The 14,711-nt window shown below is 38.3% G+C and overlaps 1 protein-coding gene across 7 annotated transcripts in view; it reads left to right on the forward strand.

Moving 5' to 3' along the window:
* Window positions 1–14,711, forward strand: part of GRM5 (glutamate metabotropic receptor 5) — a 243,820-nt gene that overhangs the window by 199,660 nt on the left and 29,449 nt on the right. For all 7 annotated transcript variants that reach the window (XM_039718435.1, XM_039718438.1, XM_039718437.1 and 4 more), the window contains 2 exons: window positions 3,126–3,252; window positions 13,659–14,598. In XM_039718435.1, the coding sequence (XP_039574369.1) occupies window positions 3,126–3,252; window positions 13,659–14,598 (1,067 nt within the window). The remainder of the gene's footprint in view (window positions 1–3,125; window positions 3,253–13,658; window positions 14,599–14,711) is intronic.

Genomic DNA, 14,711 nt, shown 5'->3' on the forward strand with positions numbered 1-14,711 from the left:
ATCAGACCTTAAGTCTGTGCTACTATCAGAGAACATCAACTATTACCACTATTTCAAGCTTCAGGAAATGTAGGTTCCATATTTTTTAATCATACAGGTTTTTTATCTTTTCTTCCTCCCTTTCCATGCTGGAGCAAGGACTGTAGATGAATCTGTCATATATTAATTATATAATATTTTCCTTCAGCATCCTGCAGAACAGTTAAAATACTGCAAGTCTGTAGCTTTCCTTGCAGTCATTTATATAAAAGCCATTGGAATGAGGAGATGGGCATGTTCAACCATAAAAAAAATCAGGTGTGATTTCTGACAAGTCTCACTGGAAGCTCAATTTTCTCATGTGTTTAAACAGCATGACTGAAAATTGGGAAGCAGCTGAAGAGAGGGACTGGTGGGAGCGTGACCAGTCTCTGCAGCACAAGATGAATCTCTTTAGTCTTAGTTTTACAGAGTTTTAGAACATGGTCACCCTGTTTGATTCACTAATTAGTCTTTGGCAGAGTAATTTAAGTGAGTTTCATCAGACCAATTGTATTTTTCCCAGTGTAAACATAATTTATGAATTTAAGAATAATATGCTGTGCCAGATAAGGAGTCATCTCACCCTCATGTAGGCTTTGCAAATAGCTGAGATCAAGCTTGGTGTAGAATGGCTTCTTTCTCTTCATTGAGGGTAAAAGACACCCAGACAGGATGGCTGGTTCTGATGAGAACAGACCTGCTGCAGGTGTGTTCTCACAATAAATGCACATAAAAGCAGGTGGAACAAGTTGCTCCCACAGTCACTAAACTTGGGTTTGTTAGCCTGCTCCAGGCACAGTCACACACAGGGAGGACAGAGTGGACAAACAACTAACATCTTCAGAACTGCATTGCTCTGAGTTCCTTCATGATCTGTTGTCACAACACAGCTGAAGAGAAGTATCTTGTGGTCTTCACTAACACAGTCACCTTCCACCTTCTGCCCATGATGCCAAGGATTCCTTTAAGAGGATCCTTCAGTATGAAGCCAAGTCATCATACACTTAGATATACGCCCAGTGTCTGAACTATTCTGTTTGCACCTCATTTTGTTATTGATCATAAATCTCAAGAGTTTACCTGACAGTCTTTATCTTCATGGTCTTTGCAGATGATGGTGGGACCTTGACCCTACCAAGCTCTGTGGTGGTTTTCCTGCAAATTCCTGTGTGACTGAGTTATTATGGAGGAATTTAAAACATTGAATGTAGCTATCCAACATTCAGCTAGAGTTGGTGAATCTACCCACAGGATTTTATAAAACCCTAATACAACCCAACTCTATAAATTTGAAATAGTGTGGATATATGATCATCTAAATAAATATGGGCTCAAAGAATTGTACAGATGACAAGGGGAAAGGAAAAAAATATTTGTTTTAAAGATAATTTTTTTCTCTTAAAAGGGACAGAAAAATTAATTTACAGTTAAGTGATACAACAAAGAATTTTGCAGGAAATAAAAAATAAAAGGATGAATAAATTGCTGGCTAAGAAATTTAACACAAAAAAAGTCTGACTTTACTCTGAGTCTTGAAGAACAATTACCTTGATTTCTAGAGGAGGATACAAAATCCTTCTCTGGTAAAAAAAGTTCTAGGGGAGAAATGATCAGTGTACCAGTGTCCTGATTGATTTGTCAAATTCCAAGTATTTTACAGAAGATCATCATTGACCCAAAAGTTGCATGGAAAAGGGTAAATTAATTGTTCATATAGAATTTTAGTTGTTTTGATAACATAAGGTTTTTATTTTTCCATTTAATTTTCTTGACTATTTTATAAAAATAAAATTATGGATTTTTATAATATGTCAAGGTAATCAAAATATGTTCCTTGAAATTAGTACAAGTTTTCTAAAAATTGATTTTCCCAAATACAAAAAAAAAAATTGTAATTTTTTTTTTTAACTTTTCATTCTATTTCAAAATTAAAGAAATCCCAAAATTTGATTTATTCTGGAGGACAGATATTCTGTTTTGCAAGTAAATCTAGTCTCAATTCTTGCAGAATAAATCACTTATGGTCTTCTAGCCTTTCCATCAATTTAACTGTTTTGGCGTTGCTGTTTTTCTTTTCATAATGTACAATTAAAAGCAAAACAAAACAAAACCAACCAAACCACAAAATCTGAAGTTTTTCAAGTCCTCATATTGGTCATGAAAATTAGGTAATAGAATTTGTTTTTCACTGCAGCATTGCAAAGAGCAATCCATTATTTTTGATTATGCTCCTTTACATGTTTGATTTTTTAATTAAAACTGCAATAAGGACATTTGGCTTTGAACACACATTCTGAATTCATCATTGCAAAAGATTATAAAAGACATCCTATTTCTTATGCTATAATTGGGAATATTTGTTTGTAAACTGCTTGGGAAGAGGAGAGAAAATGGGAATACTTTATTTCAAAAGCAAGACATATTGACAAGAAGCACAGATGTTCCCAGAGATGATAAATAAGGATCTTTAAAAACTTCCATTTGAATCCTAAGCATGCAATAACATTTGATAGTAAATTATGAAATGAGTAATCAGGTCAGATGTTAGAATGGAGAAAGATAAGATTCTCACCTTTAAATGGTGATTAGAAATGCAGTAATTTAATCACTCTGGAGAAAGCATGCTCAGTTTGCTCTCTGGAAAATTCAATTTTTAATAAATCAGTCACTACTGGATGAAAAATAAGCACCCAAAAGTCTTTGGGTAGCAAATACTTAGGGACATAGTACTGTTGGCATGTTTCTCTGCATGGACCACATTGGAGTGAATTATGTGTCTTCATATCATGCACTGACTTCTGTAGGCACATTGACATCTGTGGAGCTTTGCAAATTCTAAGAGGGAAAAAACCCGTCTTTTTTGTCATTCTGTACCTCCACTTATACTTCTCTGGGATTGGTGGATTCTTTCTTCTGGCACCTACATGATAGGAGAACTAAGGACTTTTGTCACATTTTATCTTTGAAAACATATCATGAAAAGGAATAATTACATTTCAAAAACTTTTCTATTAGAAAAAAATGCATTAAAAATTAAATTAGAGACTGGGTCAGCATGAATGTGCATTTATGCTACTAAAACAAAATGTTAATTTTTGTGTCAGGTGATCCGTAAAGGAGAAGTGAGTTGCTGTTGGACCTGCACTCCTTGTAAAGAAAATGAATATGTCTCTGATGAATACACATGCAAAGCCTGCCAGCTTGGCTCTTGGCCCAACGAGGAGCTCACAGGTAAATGAGATGAGGTTGTGCTTGTGTTGTCAATGAAAGTGCCCATCTAATAAGCTGAAGAAACAAATGGCAGATACAGGTGAGTGTGAGGATGGTTTTGGTCAGAGTGAACATGGGGATAAAGTTAAAATTTGGACTGAAGCTGATCTTTATCTCCCGAACCTGATCCAGGAATTATTCTCATAGTTCAACAACTTTCTAAAGATCTGAATTACTAGATCTTGAAATAATAAAAAAAACAGTCATGGTTTTGTATTGAGTCCTGTCCTAACCCTTAGGTGGTAATACAGATCTTACCCTTCCCAAAGGAGATACAAAAATAAGTGCTTATCAGAGAAATTATTAGGAAAGATCAAATTTAAGAGTTTTGTTATCCCCCCAAGCAGAAGAATAATGTACTATCTTCTTTTGTAATCTGACAAAGTTCTGATTTAGTTGTTGTAGATCCTGCAGCTAGAAGCTTGAGTTCTCCAAACAGACTTTGGTTTTAGTTCTTTATTCATCAGAGTCTTCTGTCTTCTGGAGTTCATCCTTGCCTTGGCATAAACCTCTATGCTCTTGCAGAATACCAGTTAGTCTTCTCTGGAGATAAAATACTCGCACATTGTATCCTACAACCTCTCTTCTTTATGAGTAAGAAGCAGAATTCAAGTATTCAATCATTCAGGGCACAAACCACTTCAAAACACTGTTCAGGGATCGTGTTCTCACTGTGCCAGGCTTCACATAGACAAGGAGAGAAAGGACAGGTTTGCTTTGGTTTTTTTTCTAGAAGACGTCACAGACCAGATTTGTATATAGTTTCTATGGATGAGGGGAAAAACTTTGAGGTGTGAGGGAAGACAAAGGAAAATGCAGTTTGCTGCATGAACTTATGTAAGTGGGAGAGCATAAGGCAAGGTTTGGCCTCTAGGCAGGTTTTATTTACTGTTTTTACAGATTTTATTTTACAGATTTTATTTGTTGTATTTCCTGTATTATTTACTGCATTTTATTTTACAAATTTTGTTTACTGTATTTCCTGTTTAAGGACTGTTGCATTGCTGTGATAAAGGAGCTTGGCTACCAAATTATTGCAAGAATATTATTTTACAATTGAACTGATGGGGTACTTTTCAGAAAATGTCAAACATGACGCTCTCCCCAAGAAAAACACCTTTCAACTGAGAAAACGGGACTAGCAGTAAAATGGACTTTCAAGTTCTGCGCATCTATGCTCCCATAGCCATGCTCCCCCAGTTCTGCATCCCTGGGCAACCAGCAATCAGCCAGCAAAGCCTTCTTCTCTCAGGGAAAGATTTCTTGTGCCAGGAGAATGGAGAAGGGGAGAAAAAGAGAACAGACTGTGTATGTCCCCAAAAGCAGAGTATTGAGGGTGTGGTTACAATGTGAGTTACACTTCTCAGAAGATTCCAAAGGCCATTCTGTAGGGACCAGGTAACTGCACCAGGCTGGTCAGTTCATGAAGGTCAACTAGTGCAACTGGTCAGCTCTTCAGCCTCCGGGGATTTTGTCTGAGGTATTGTATATCCCAGCTCATGCCCGTGTTTAGGTGAGCACCTGAGGTTTTACCCAGCATAGATCAGCTAAAAAAGGAGCTGCAACAAGTCAGTTAGGAAGGCATTTGTTCCACGTGCCACCAAAGAAGACAGAGAACCAGTGGGGGGAAGGAACTGTCAGCTGACTTGGTGAAGTTTGTGTAATTAGACACTAAGCACCATATGTAAGGCAAAGTGGAGTGACCAGGCCCAGGCTGACCCTCAGGCTCTGTGCTTTGAGCTGGCTCTCTAGGACATACAAATTTCCATGGTGCAAGCATGGTTCACCATGTTCCATGTTCGACGACAGGGTGTTGTGGTCTCCTGGGAGGATGCACCCTCTGAAAGTCTAACTTTGCCCTCAGAATGGAAAAGTGGGGTGGGTTGGGCCCACAAAACTTTCATAGGTTGAGTAAATGGTTTTCCACCGATCAGTGATTTTTTTAAAGGAAATCAGTTGTATTTTTACTCAAGCCAACAGATTTGTGCATTACATGAGCAAACATTTTGTGTTTGTTTGCAAAATTACATTTTGCAAACCATTTTTCTGGCATCAGACATGTATTTTATGCCTTTATGGGGACTAAAACCAATCTGTACACAAAAGAACCCTTGACATTAGTGCCAAACAACATTCCTCAGGAGATCTAACACTTGTTCCTCAGTCAGGCACAAATTTGGCAGGCCCTATCTGGAAGCCAAACACCCCGCCCTTTGGCCTTCATGAGCACAGCTGGTGGAATGTGCCCTCCTAGTAATAAATAGGACACCCATCTCACAACTTCAGAGCTGCCTAGTCCCCACCCAGTTCATTATCAGCATGATGGCTGAATCTTGTCTTATTTAACTTCGTATCACAAAGAGATTTTAATAAATCAATTCCCAGTTAATCCATACAAAATAATGAGCTGTATTTTTAATGATCATATTCCTAGTGCCAACTTTTGTGCTTATAAAAAAACTGCCTTTCAATCTTGTTTAAAACATAGGATTTAGTAATAAATGTGCATTAAAAGTAAGGAGAGGTTGGTGTATTTTGTATTCTGGCAAGGAAATATCCTTTCTGTTTATTAAAGTATACAGCAATCTCCTTGAAACGTCCCTACATCTGATACTGCAGCATACTAAGTCTCTTTGCTGCTGGATAAAGCCATTTCCTAGGGAATGTCAGCTCCACAAGGCTACACATACAAAACCTCATTAGAATAAGTCTTCCCTGCATGATCACTTTCAGATGAGAGTCCTGTAAATTTATCAGCCATGCACCTGAAATGGCTTTCAACATGGAGCTGCACCTCACTGTTTGCCAGAGATCTGACCTTGGATAAGAACTTATTTGGAATCCTTTCTTGGCTTACATAACAAAACATTACTTACATCTTTCTTATGCTCAATGATCAGCATCAGTTTTGTGCCACAAAGTTCACTAAATAAAACATGTAATGGCAGGGATGTTACTGATAGAAAGGAAGACAGATTAATGCACTTTTTCAGCCAACTATGGAATATCAGAAGTCAGATGCAGCAGGGGGAAGACAGAAGGGATGCAATATGTGTAGAAAAACAAAGTTATTCTCAGAACAGAAAAAGACTTTGAAGTGCTGAAGTACAGAAAGGCACAGAGAACCCAAAGGTAGTGGAAAACGTAAGTGGGAGCAAGAGTTTCTCTTCAATAAATCAGTTACTGGAAAATTTCTCCACCTAGAAGTGAAGGTGAGGCAAGAAAGAGAATGTTAACTGCCCACATTTTATTCTGTCACAAATTTCAGATTGCTTTTGCATGCAAAATTCCCCAGGGATCAGGCTCCTCCTTTCACAGCAACTTAGTAAGTTCCTTCCTTCTCTTAAGATTTATATATACTATCCCAACATGTACCAGAAGTAATTTTCTTCCTCCTGGCTTAATATCGAGTTATGCTTCCCAATCTGCTGTAGCCCTCTAAGTCCCCATGTGTTGTGTTGACAGCATCCATACAATACAGCACCAATTTACACATTAATATGGCCAACCCATTAATGTAAAGCTGAGCCACTGACCCAGCTACAGCAGGGAGAACTCAGTGGTTTAAGTCCAGAAGTAGATGCCAGTCACTCCTCTCTTCCTCAAAGCTCTTCTTTGTGTTATATTCACAACAGGTGGAAAAGAAATAGGTGCCACACAAGTTTAGATACAGGTGAAGGGATTTTCTTAGTGCTGATGACCAACACTGATGCTAACTTTTCAAAAGCTTTAGGAGAATCTGAGGATGTGACCTTCTGCATTCAAAAATGGTGCTCTAGAAAGACCAAATAAATTTTGTTCAATGTCTCAGAGCTTTTCCAGTGTATGTATGAGCATCTTGGTTCGGTTACCAATAACATTTAATGACCTTTTCGGATGAGAAAGAGGCAATTATTCTGTCTTTCTGATGTTCAAGGACAGCATACAACAATACCAAAACCAAAGTTTTGTCTAGTCACCTCATGAATGGCAAGAAAATTAGATTATATTAATTTCAGTGACGATTGGATTATTTTCAGGTTGTATTGACATTTTTCTCAGGCTCTGTGTATTCCAAATATGCTGACTATTTGATTTTCTTAATTGGATTCCCATGAAAATAGGAGCTTAACTATTTACACCTCTTGAAATGTTTTCTTTGTCATTCAAGGATGAGAGTATATATCAGAAATATGTATTTTTTTCTATAGCTACAAAAATGCTTTCACCAAATAAAGTACAGTAAAGCCAGGATAACAGTGTGATTTTGCTACCCATCTGGAATTAATAGATAAGAGATGGGTTATCCAAAAAAGCCTTGGATGGAAAGCACTGAAAAATGTGTGCGGCAGGGTCTGAGCCTCAGTTGTCTCCTAAGACTGGATTCTTCCCCTCACTCAAACAAAAGGTGATTAATCTCTTGCCCAAAATATTTTCAAAGGGTATCTGCTTGCTCCCATTACGCTGCTTTCTTATATTCCCTCTTGCAAAAATGTTGCAGCCATGGGTGATTTCAGCGATTATCTGACACAGGTCATAACACAATCTAGTCTGTGTTGACATTGATTTTTCTGCTGAAACATTACTAGGATCCTGCTTTTTGATCATAAGTGTTAAGGCTATAATTGAGACTGCGGGTAAGAAAACACAATTTTCATCTGGTTAATTCTAGTGTTATAAATGCACATCAGCAGAAATAATGTCCTGTTTTCTGTGCCCCTTATTTCTCTTTCCTTTTTATTTCTTACTCTGAAGGAAATGTAATCATTGCTATAAGTCACTTTCACTCTATTCCTCTTGAAAAAGGTATATGTGGATGAGTTAAGGGTCCAGGTGGCAATATTATGACCAGAATCTCATTTTCTGCTCCCTTGGTTCTGGGTTTGCAACACATTTTTCCCTCAATAGCTTGTTCCAGATAGGGTGTGAACTTCAGCTTCCAGTCCAGCGTGAGTCTCACAGCACTTCAGGCTCGAGTGAGCTCATTCAATATTGCTGAGCTCAACAAGCAGTGCTTGGAGGCTCCCTGGCCGGATGAACAGGAACTAGGAAACAAAGCCAGAAGGATCCACTTGTAATTGTGCCTTATGTTATGGAAAGTGTGCATTTGGAACAAAACATTAACACACAGAGCCAGCATTTTTAGTGAAACTTAAATCAAAACAGTAGAACTGGCATAAGGATAGACCTGATTGTTGTATTTCATCCATTGTTCCCATCATTCTGCACACTTGTGTAATTAAAGAATAATTTCCCATATGGTCACAAAGTAACTTTAATGTACTATTCAAAGATTCATGGCCTTACCTCTTACTGCAATGCACAGCTAAATCTACATATCCAGTTACTGGGGACTCAAGCCCCTGAGCTGCAGGTGCTGTAGTCTTCATGGTTTAAGATGTGATCAACCCCAAATCCTGCCCTGCAGAGGTGGCAGAATACACACATGCCCAGTCTTCAGCTGCCTCTCTTGACTGTGCAAAGCCACCTTTGCTGATAATTTCAGTAATGTGCCAGTCCAGGAGCTGCAGCAGCTAAGACACTTCTGCATGCCCTGCTTTTGTAGCAAGTTCAAAAGATCCCACCAGAGTAGGGCAAAGGACTGGTGACTACAGTAATTTACTATAGCACCAGAACAAAGTTCTGGCATGTTAATGTCTTCTCTCCCTTCAGATGGTCCAGATTCCATGTGAAGGTCAGGGGCCTGATATGTCCCCGAGGACTCTGGAGAGTGTAGTCCTCTGTTTGGATAATGTTGGGGTCTGGAAAAAAAAATTATAAAATCTATCCCATCAGCTTTATGCAGGTTTTTATTCTGATGTTCACGTTTTTGCATCTCAGCTTTCCATACATGTGGAAGCCTAAATAACTAATCAAGATATCCCTCTCCCATCTTTTGGGATTATAATGAGAGAAAAATTTAGAAGCATTGATATAAAATACTTAATTTCATAACATAAATAGACTTTGAATAATGAGTGCTAAATACCATATGAAGACACATTCATTACTAAAATGTGGTTAGGTCGTTGTTTGTGTTTCAACCTTGAAGTCTGGACTTCTGATAACCTTGGAAGGATGTCTGAAAAATTACCAAGGAAACCAAATCTCTTTTAACAGGTCAAACTTGTTGACCAGGATGCCAAATCCAACTAAAAAATATTTAGAATTTACTAAACTAACAATTTTCTGCCAGTTTTAGTCTCCATGTGCAGATTCAGTAAGCGTTAGCTCACGATGTTAACTTAAGAGAAGTTATTGAATTTCCTTCACTTTTCAGAGTCAATCATATTCACAGTCCCTGTTCTATCAAGTTTACCTTTGAAAATAGTTTAGTTATGTATTTTGTACTGGTTACCAAGGAAGGGATTTCTCAATGCTAAGCCAATACATTTTTATGGATGCTGAAGGCATCTTCTAGGTGTCAAGGTTGTAGTAACAAATTAAAACCACACTAAGAATCAAATCCAAAATAAAATCCAAAAAATACAGATATATGGTCTATAATATAGTGCTTTATATCTGTAAATTCTTCTCCCAGATGAACTCATTTTAATGCAATATGAAAGATCAGATATAAGGGACAAATTTGCCTCTACAGAAAGAGAACAGTATACTAATAGACCTACTAATTGACCTATGGCAGCCATCAGGCCTTTAAGAGCATTTCTTCTCCTTGTTCATTGCAAAATTTAGTCCATCCATGAAGTAGCTAGAGGCTTTTCCAAAATATCAAAAACTACTTTTATTCTCAGAAGGTCCTTAGACATCCTGATCTGTATTTTCTTGGTGATTTTTGGGGGTCCTTCAAGAAAACCTTTCCCTAGCATATTAAATGAAATTCTGTTTTTTTTTCTATCTGTTCATCTTGCTATTCACATGTTTATCTGGTGTCTTGCTCCATGCTGGCTATCTTTCTGGCCAGCAGAGCATAATAGCACTTTTATGCCAATTTTACTGCAGCTCCAGGCATCCTTGAGCACAGAACAACTCGACACCTGCTCCAAATTGGACTGGGTCCAAACAGTCTTTCCACAACCCAAAGACCACCTTAGTGCCTCAGCACACTAAGGCACCATAGGACAAGACTGGGCACCATAGGCAAGACTACTGGCTTTATTCTACCTGTTTCTTAGCCAGCTAGGAAAGAAAATTTTCCAGGCATTTGGAGATATTGATAAAGTGTAAGAGATAGGCTGTGGGGTGTTGTCATGTCCATTGACAAGAATGAGTTCTTTTTGTGGTACCATTTTTCAGCTTTTTTCTTGGTATAGTCCAGGTCATCAATCTAACACGAGCACTGACAGTGCTGTTTTCCCATCTTTCTTTTACTTGATCTAGTTGTCCTTCTCTGAAAGGTGCCATTGTCAGAAACCATTACCTGTAAAATTATTATATGAAAACTACACCAATCATTGTTTTGTAAAGATGATCCAGTCTTTAAATCTTAATTGAGGAATAAATCATTGCAAAGTTTAGCAATCTCCTTGTAAAGTATATTCAGTGATGGGAAAAAATACGACAAGTTTTCAACTTTTTTCTCAGGTATTTCATCAAGAGAATGTAAAAAAAGAGTAATAAAGCAAGGAAGGCATGAAATAGTCTGAAACTAATGAGAAACACTTGGTTATTATTCACCTCTGCTACAATGTTAGAAATGAGGCAAAATTTAGCCCCTATATCATTGTCTGCATGCAAAGGCCAACTGCCAGATAAAGACCTTTTCTCTTCAAATCTCCTGTCTAGAATATGTAGCAGTGTTAGAAGCTGGAACCTATTAGTTTCCACAATATATTAGTTAAGTCTTGCTAAAATCAGAAATAGATTTAGAGGTCATTTACTTATAAAACTTCCTGGGGAAGAACCCACAGTGGGATATGTGCAGGTAAGAGAGGATTCCTTCTTGTTTTCACCCTTTTTCCCTACTCTCACTTGTGTAAAATCCTGATTTTTATGATGTGATTACTGTGATACTTTAAACTTGAAAAAGTCAGAAAGAAATACAGTATCTCTCTCACACTGAATACAAAATAAGAAAACCCATAAAACCAGCAAGAGTTAAAAAGGTATCATCAACTAATGCAGTGAAAATGTTTCATGAAAATCTAATGTCTTTCTTGCGTTTAGGTGTGGTAATAATTTTATTAATGCAAGAAAAAGCTTTTCACATCAAAGCAGGCAAGTATGGATAGCAAATTAATCTGTATTCAGTAAGGAGCTCAATTCTCTTACACCGAAGTGACTGCAAATTTGTATACTTTAATTGCACTAATGTCAAAGACTCATTGACCCCAATCCTACTGATTTTTCCACTCTCTTCAAGAACACAGAAGTATCTGCCTTGTACTTTTGCCACCTGATTGAAGGTATTATATCTTCAAAAATATTATTTCTGTAGAGACACAGAATGCAAAAATGCTTAGAGAAGAAAGAAGTTAGGCCTAATATTTAACCATACTGTTTCATGAAATTACTTTTGCCAGTAAGAATGTTAGTGGCAGATTTGGAAAGCTCTAAACTCAACATAAAATGCAGGAAAAGGCATACAACAGATTTCACATGTAGAAATTCCCAAATTATAGTCCTGATATCTACATTTACTCCTGCTCATCAATTCATTGAGATCCTAGGTTGCCTAAATAATTGAAATTTATTGGCATCCAAATATCCAGCAGACAGTCCTAACTACGCTCACTGCAGAAAATACAGATGTGTGCACCTGGCACTCCATCTTCACAGGGTGAAGTGCCTTGTCACAAGCCAGAAGTCAGAATGACACTCCCCTACATGATCTAACCAGAAGACAGCAACATGATTACAAAACCACAAAATTTTGAAGCCATTTAGATTTTGCAATCAAGCTTAATGCAAGTATAGGAGAAATAAAAGCTTTTAGTTGCATTTTCTCAATTCCATCGTCCACTCCCTGCTGTCCTGCCCTGGCTGGCAATGCCAGCATGTCCACTTTTTTCAGGAAGTTGTATTCCAGAATATCAAGATCCTCCCCTTTGTTATTACTGGGTCCAGCTGAGATGGGGCTCATTTTCCCCATAGCAGCTCTCGCAGTGCTGTGCTTTGCATTGGTAGCTAGAGACACACTGATAACACAGCAGTCTTTTTTCAAGGCTATCTCTCCAACATTCCTCCCTCACCACTATGCTGGGCATAAGCAAGATCTTGTGAGGGGGCACAGCAGGGACAGCTGACCCAAACTGACCAAAGGGATATCCTGTACCATACAATGTCTGCTCAGCAATAAAACCTAAGCGAAAGGTGTGGGTGTGTGCATTTTTTGTTATGACATTTTAGTTCTGGAGAAATTGCTACATTTACTGAAGCCCTGCTTCCCAGGAAGTGCCTGGATATCACCTGCTAATGGAAAGTAGAGAACAAATCTTTTGTTGGTAGGCACTGGTATAATATACTCTTGTGCCACAGGACACAGAACCCATCAGCATCCTGAGTAAAAGTCATGACAACAAGCAAAGTCAAAGGATCTGAACAGGAGATTCAGGTTTTGGAAATAAAATGCAAGGATAGATGCTTATGGCTGTAGTCAGCAACACAGCAACTAAGTCTGCCCAGAAACTCTGGAAGAGATCATACGCTGTCCAGAAAGCAGAAATATCTATCCAGCCTCAACAGTGCATATACAAAGGAGGGAAGAAAAGGGATGCCAGCAACATGTTTTTCGACAGCTTTTACTCCTGTCTATTGATCTGTACATTGTAGAATTAAAAGTCTTTTTGACTTTCTATGACTCAGATAAATAGAATGATTTACTGAATCCTATGAAAAACTGAAAAACAAGTATCCTGCTAATTCAGCTTTGTTGCTAATTTATTAACTTCAATTTTATTTCATAAGCTAGATAAGGTAGCAAATCTGAGAAACACTCTCTTTTTTTTTGACAGTTAGAATCTGCAAGATTTCTCTCCACAATGATTAAGCAAATACCAATATCCTTTATAGTGTACAGTATAATTAGTAGGATTGACATCTAGACCTTTAAGTGTAAATAATAAGCAGCAAACTCTGAAGCATTTTAAACTGAGGTAGTCCAACTTGCTCCAGAAATTTGTTCATGAATTCCTATATTTCATAGAATTTAAAGGTAAATCTGCGCTTTGAGAGGTGACTTATCTTAATCAGCTTGGTCATCATGTTCTATTCCAGATAAAGTGTATTACTGAAATAAGCTATCATTGAAATGTACTTATTGTGCCATTATATTGGCTTTATTTTAACACAATCTGAGATTACACTCCACACAATGGCAGCTTCCTGAAAAGTAAAAAAGAAGAGAAATACCAGGAAAACCTCTATCTATCATTAAAGAATCTCACATCTACATACTTCAGTTTACCTTTCTCTTTTCTTTTCTGCAGGTTGTGACCTCATCCCAGTCCAGTATCTCAGATGGGGCGACCCCGAACCTATTGCAGCCGTTGTTTTTGCATGTCTGGGTCTGCTGGCCACGCTGTTTGTTACAATTGTGTTCATAATGTACCGTGATACTCCAGTGGTCAAATCATCCAGCCGAGAACTTTGCTACATCATTCTGGCCGGCATCTGCCTGGGTTACTTGTGCACTTTCTGTCTGATTGCAAAACCTCAACAGATTTACTGTTACCTTCAGCGAATTGGCATCGGCCTCTCGCCGGCTATGAGTTATTCTGCTCTAGTAACTAAAACCAACCGCATTGCAAGAATCCTGGCTGGAAGCAAGAAGAAAATCTGTACAAAGAAACCTAGGTTCATGAGTGCCTGCGCCCAGCTGGTCATTGCATTTATCTTGATATGTATACAACTAGGCATTATAGTTGCCCTCTTTATAATGGAGCCACCAGACATAATGCATGATTACCCAAGCATCCGAGAGGTCTACCTGATTTGTAACACCACCAACTTGGGTGTTGTGACTCCCCTTGGATATAATGGGTTATTAATTTTGAGCTGCACCTTTTATGCATTTAAGACAAGAAATGTCCCAGCTAATTTCAACGAAGCAAAATATATTGCCTTCACCATGTATACCACCTGCATCATTTGGCTGGCTTTTGTGCCAATATATTTTGGGAGCAACTACAAGATAATCACCATGTGTTTCTCAGTGAGTCTGAGTGCCACGGTGGCCCTTGGCTGCATGTTTGTGCCCAAAGTCTACATCATCCTCGCTAAGCCAGAGAGGAATGTGCGCAGTGCATTCACCACATCGACGGTAGTCCGCATGCACGTCGGGGATGGCAAGTCGTCTTCAGCCGCCAGCCGCTCCAGCAGCCTGGTGAACCTGTGGAAAAGAAGGGGATCATCTGGTGAAACGCTTAGGTAAAGTTTTCTAATGTGGGAGTGTGGGGAGGCAATTGTCATCTTCTGAAAGCTACTAATAGTGGAAAGACAAAGGGAAGTGTGCTAATCTCCTTTGCCTCTGGACTGGGAGC

The sequence above is a fragment of the Passer montanus genome, unplaced genomic scaffold (genome assembly GCF_014805655.1).
Source record: "Passer montanus isolate IOZ18808 unplaced genomic scaffold, ASM1480565v1 scaffold4, whole genome shotgun sequence".
Classification (NCBI taxonomy): domain Eukaryota; kingdom Metazoa; phylum Chordata; class Aves; order Passeriformes; family Passeridae; genus Passer; species Passer montanus.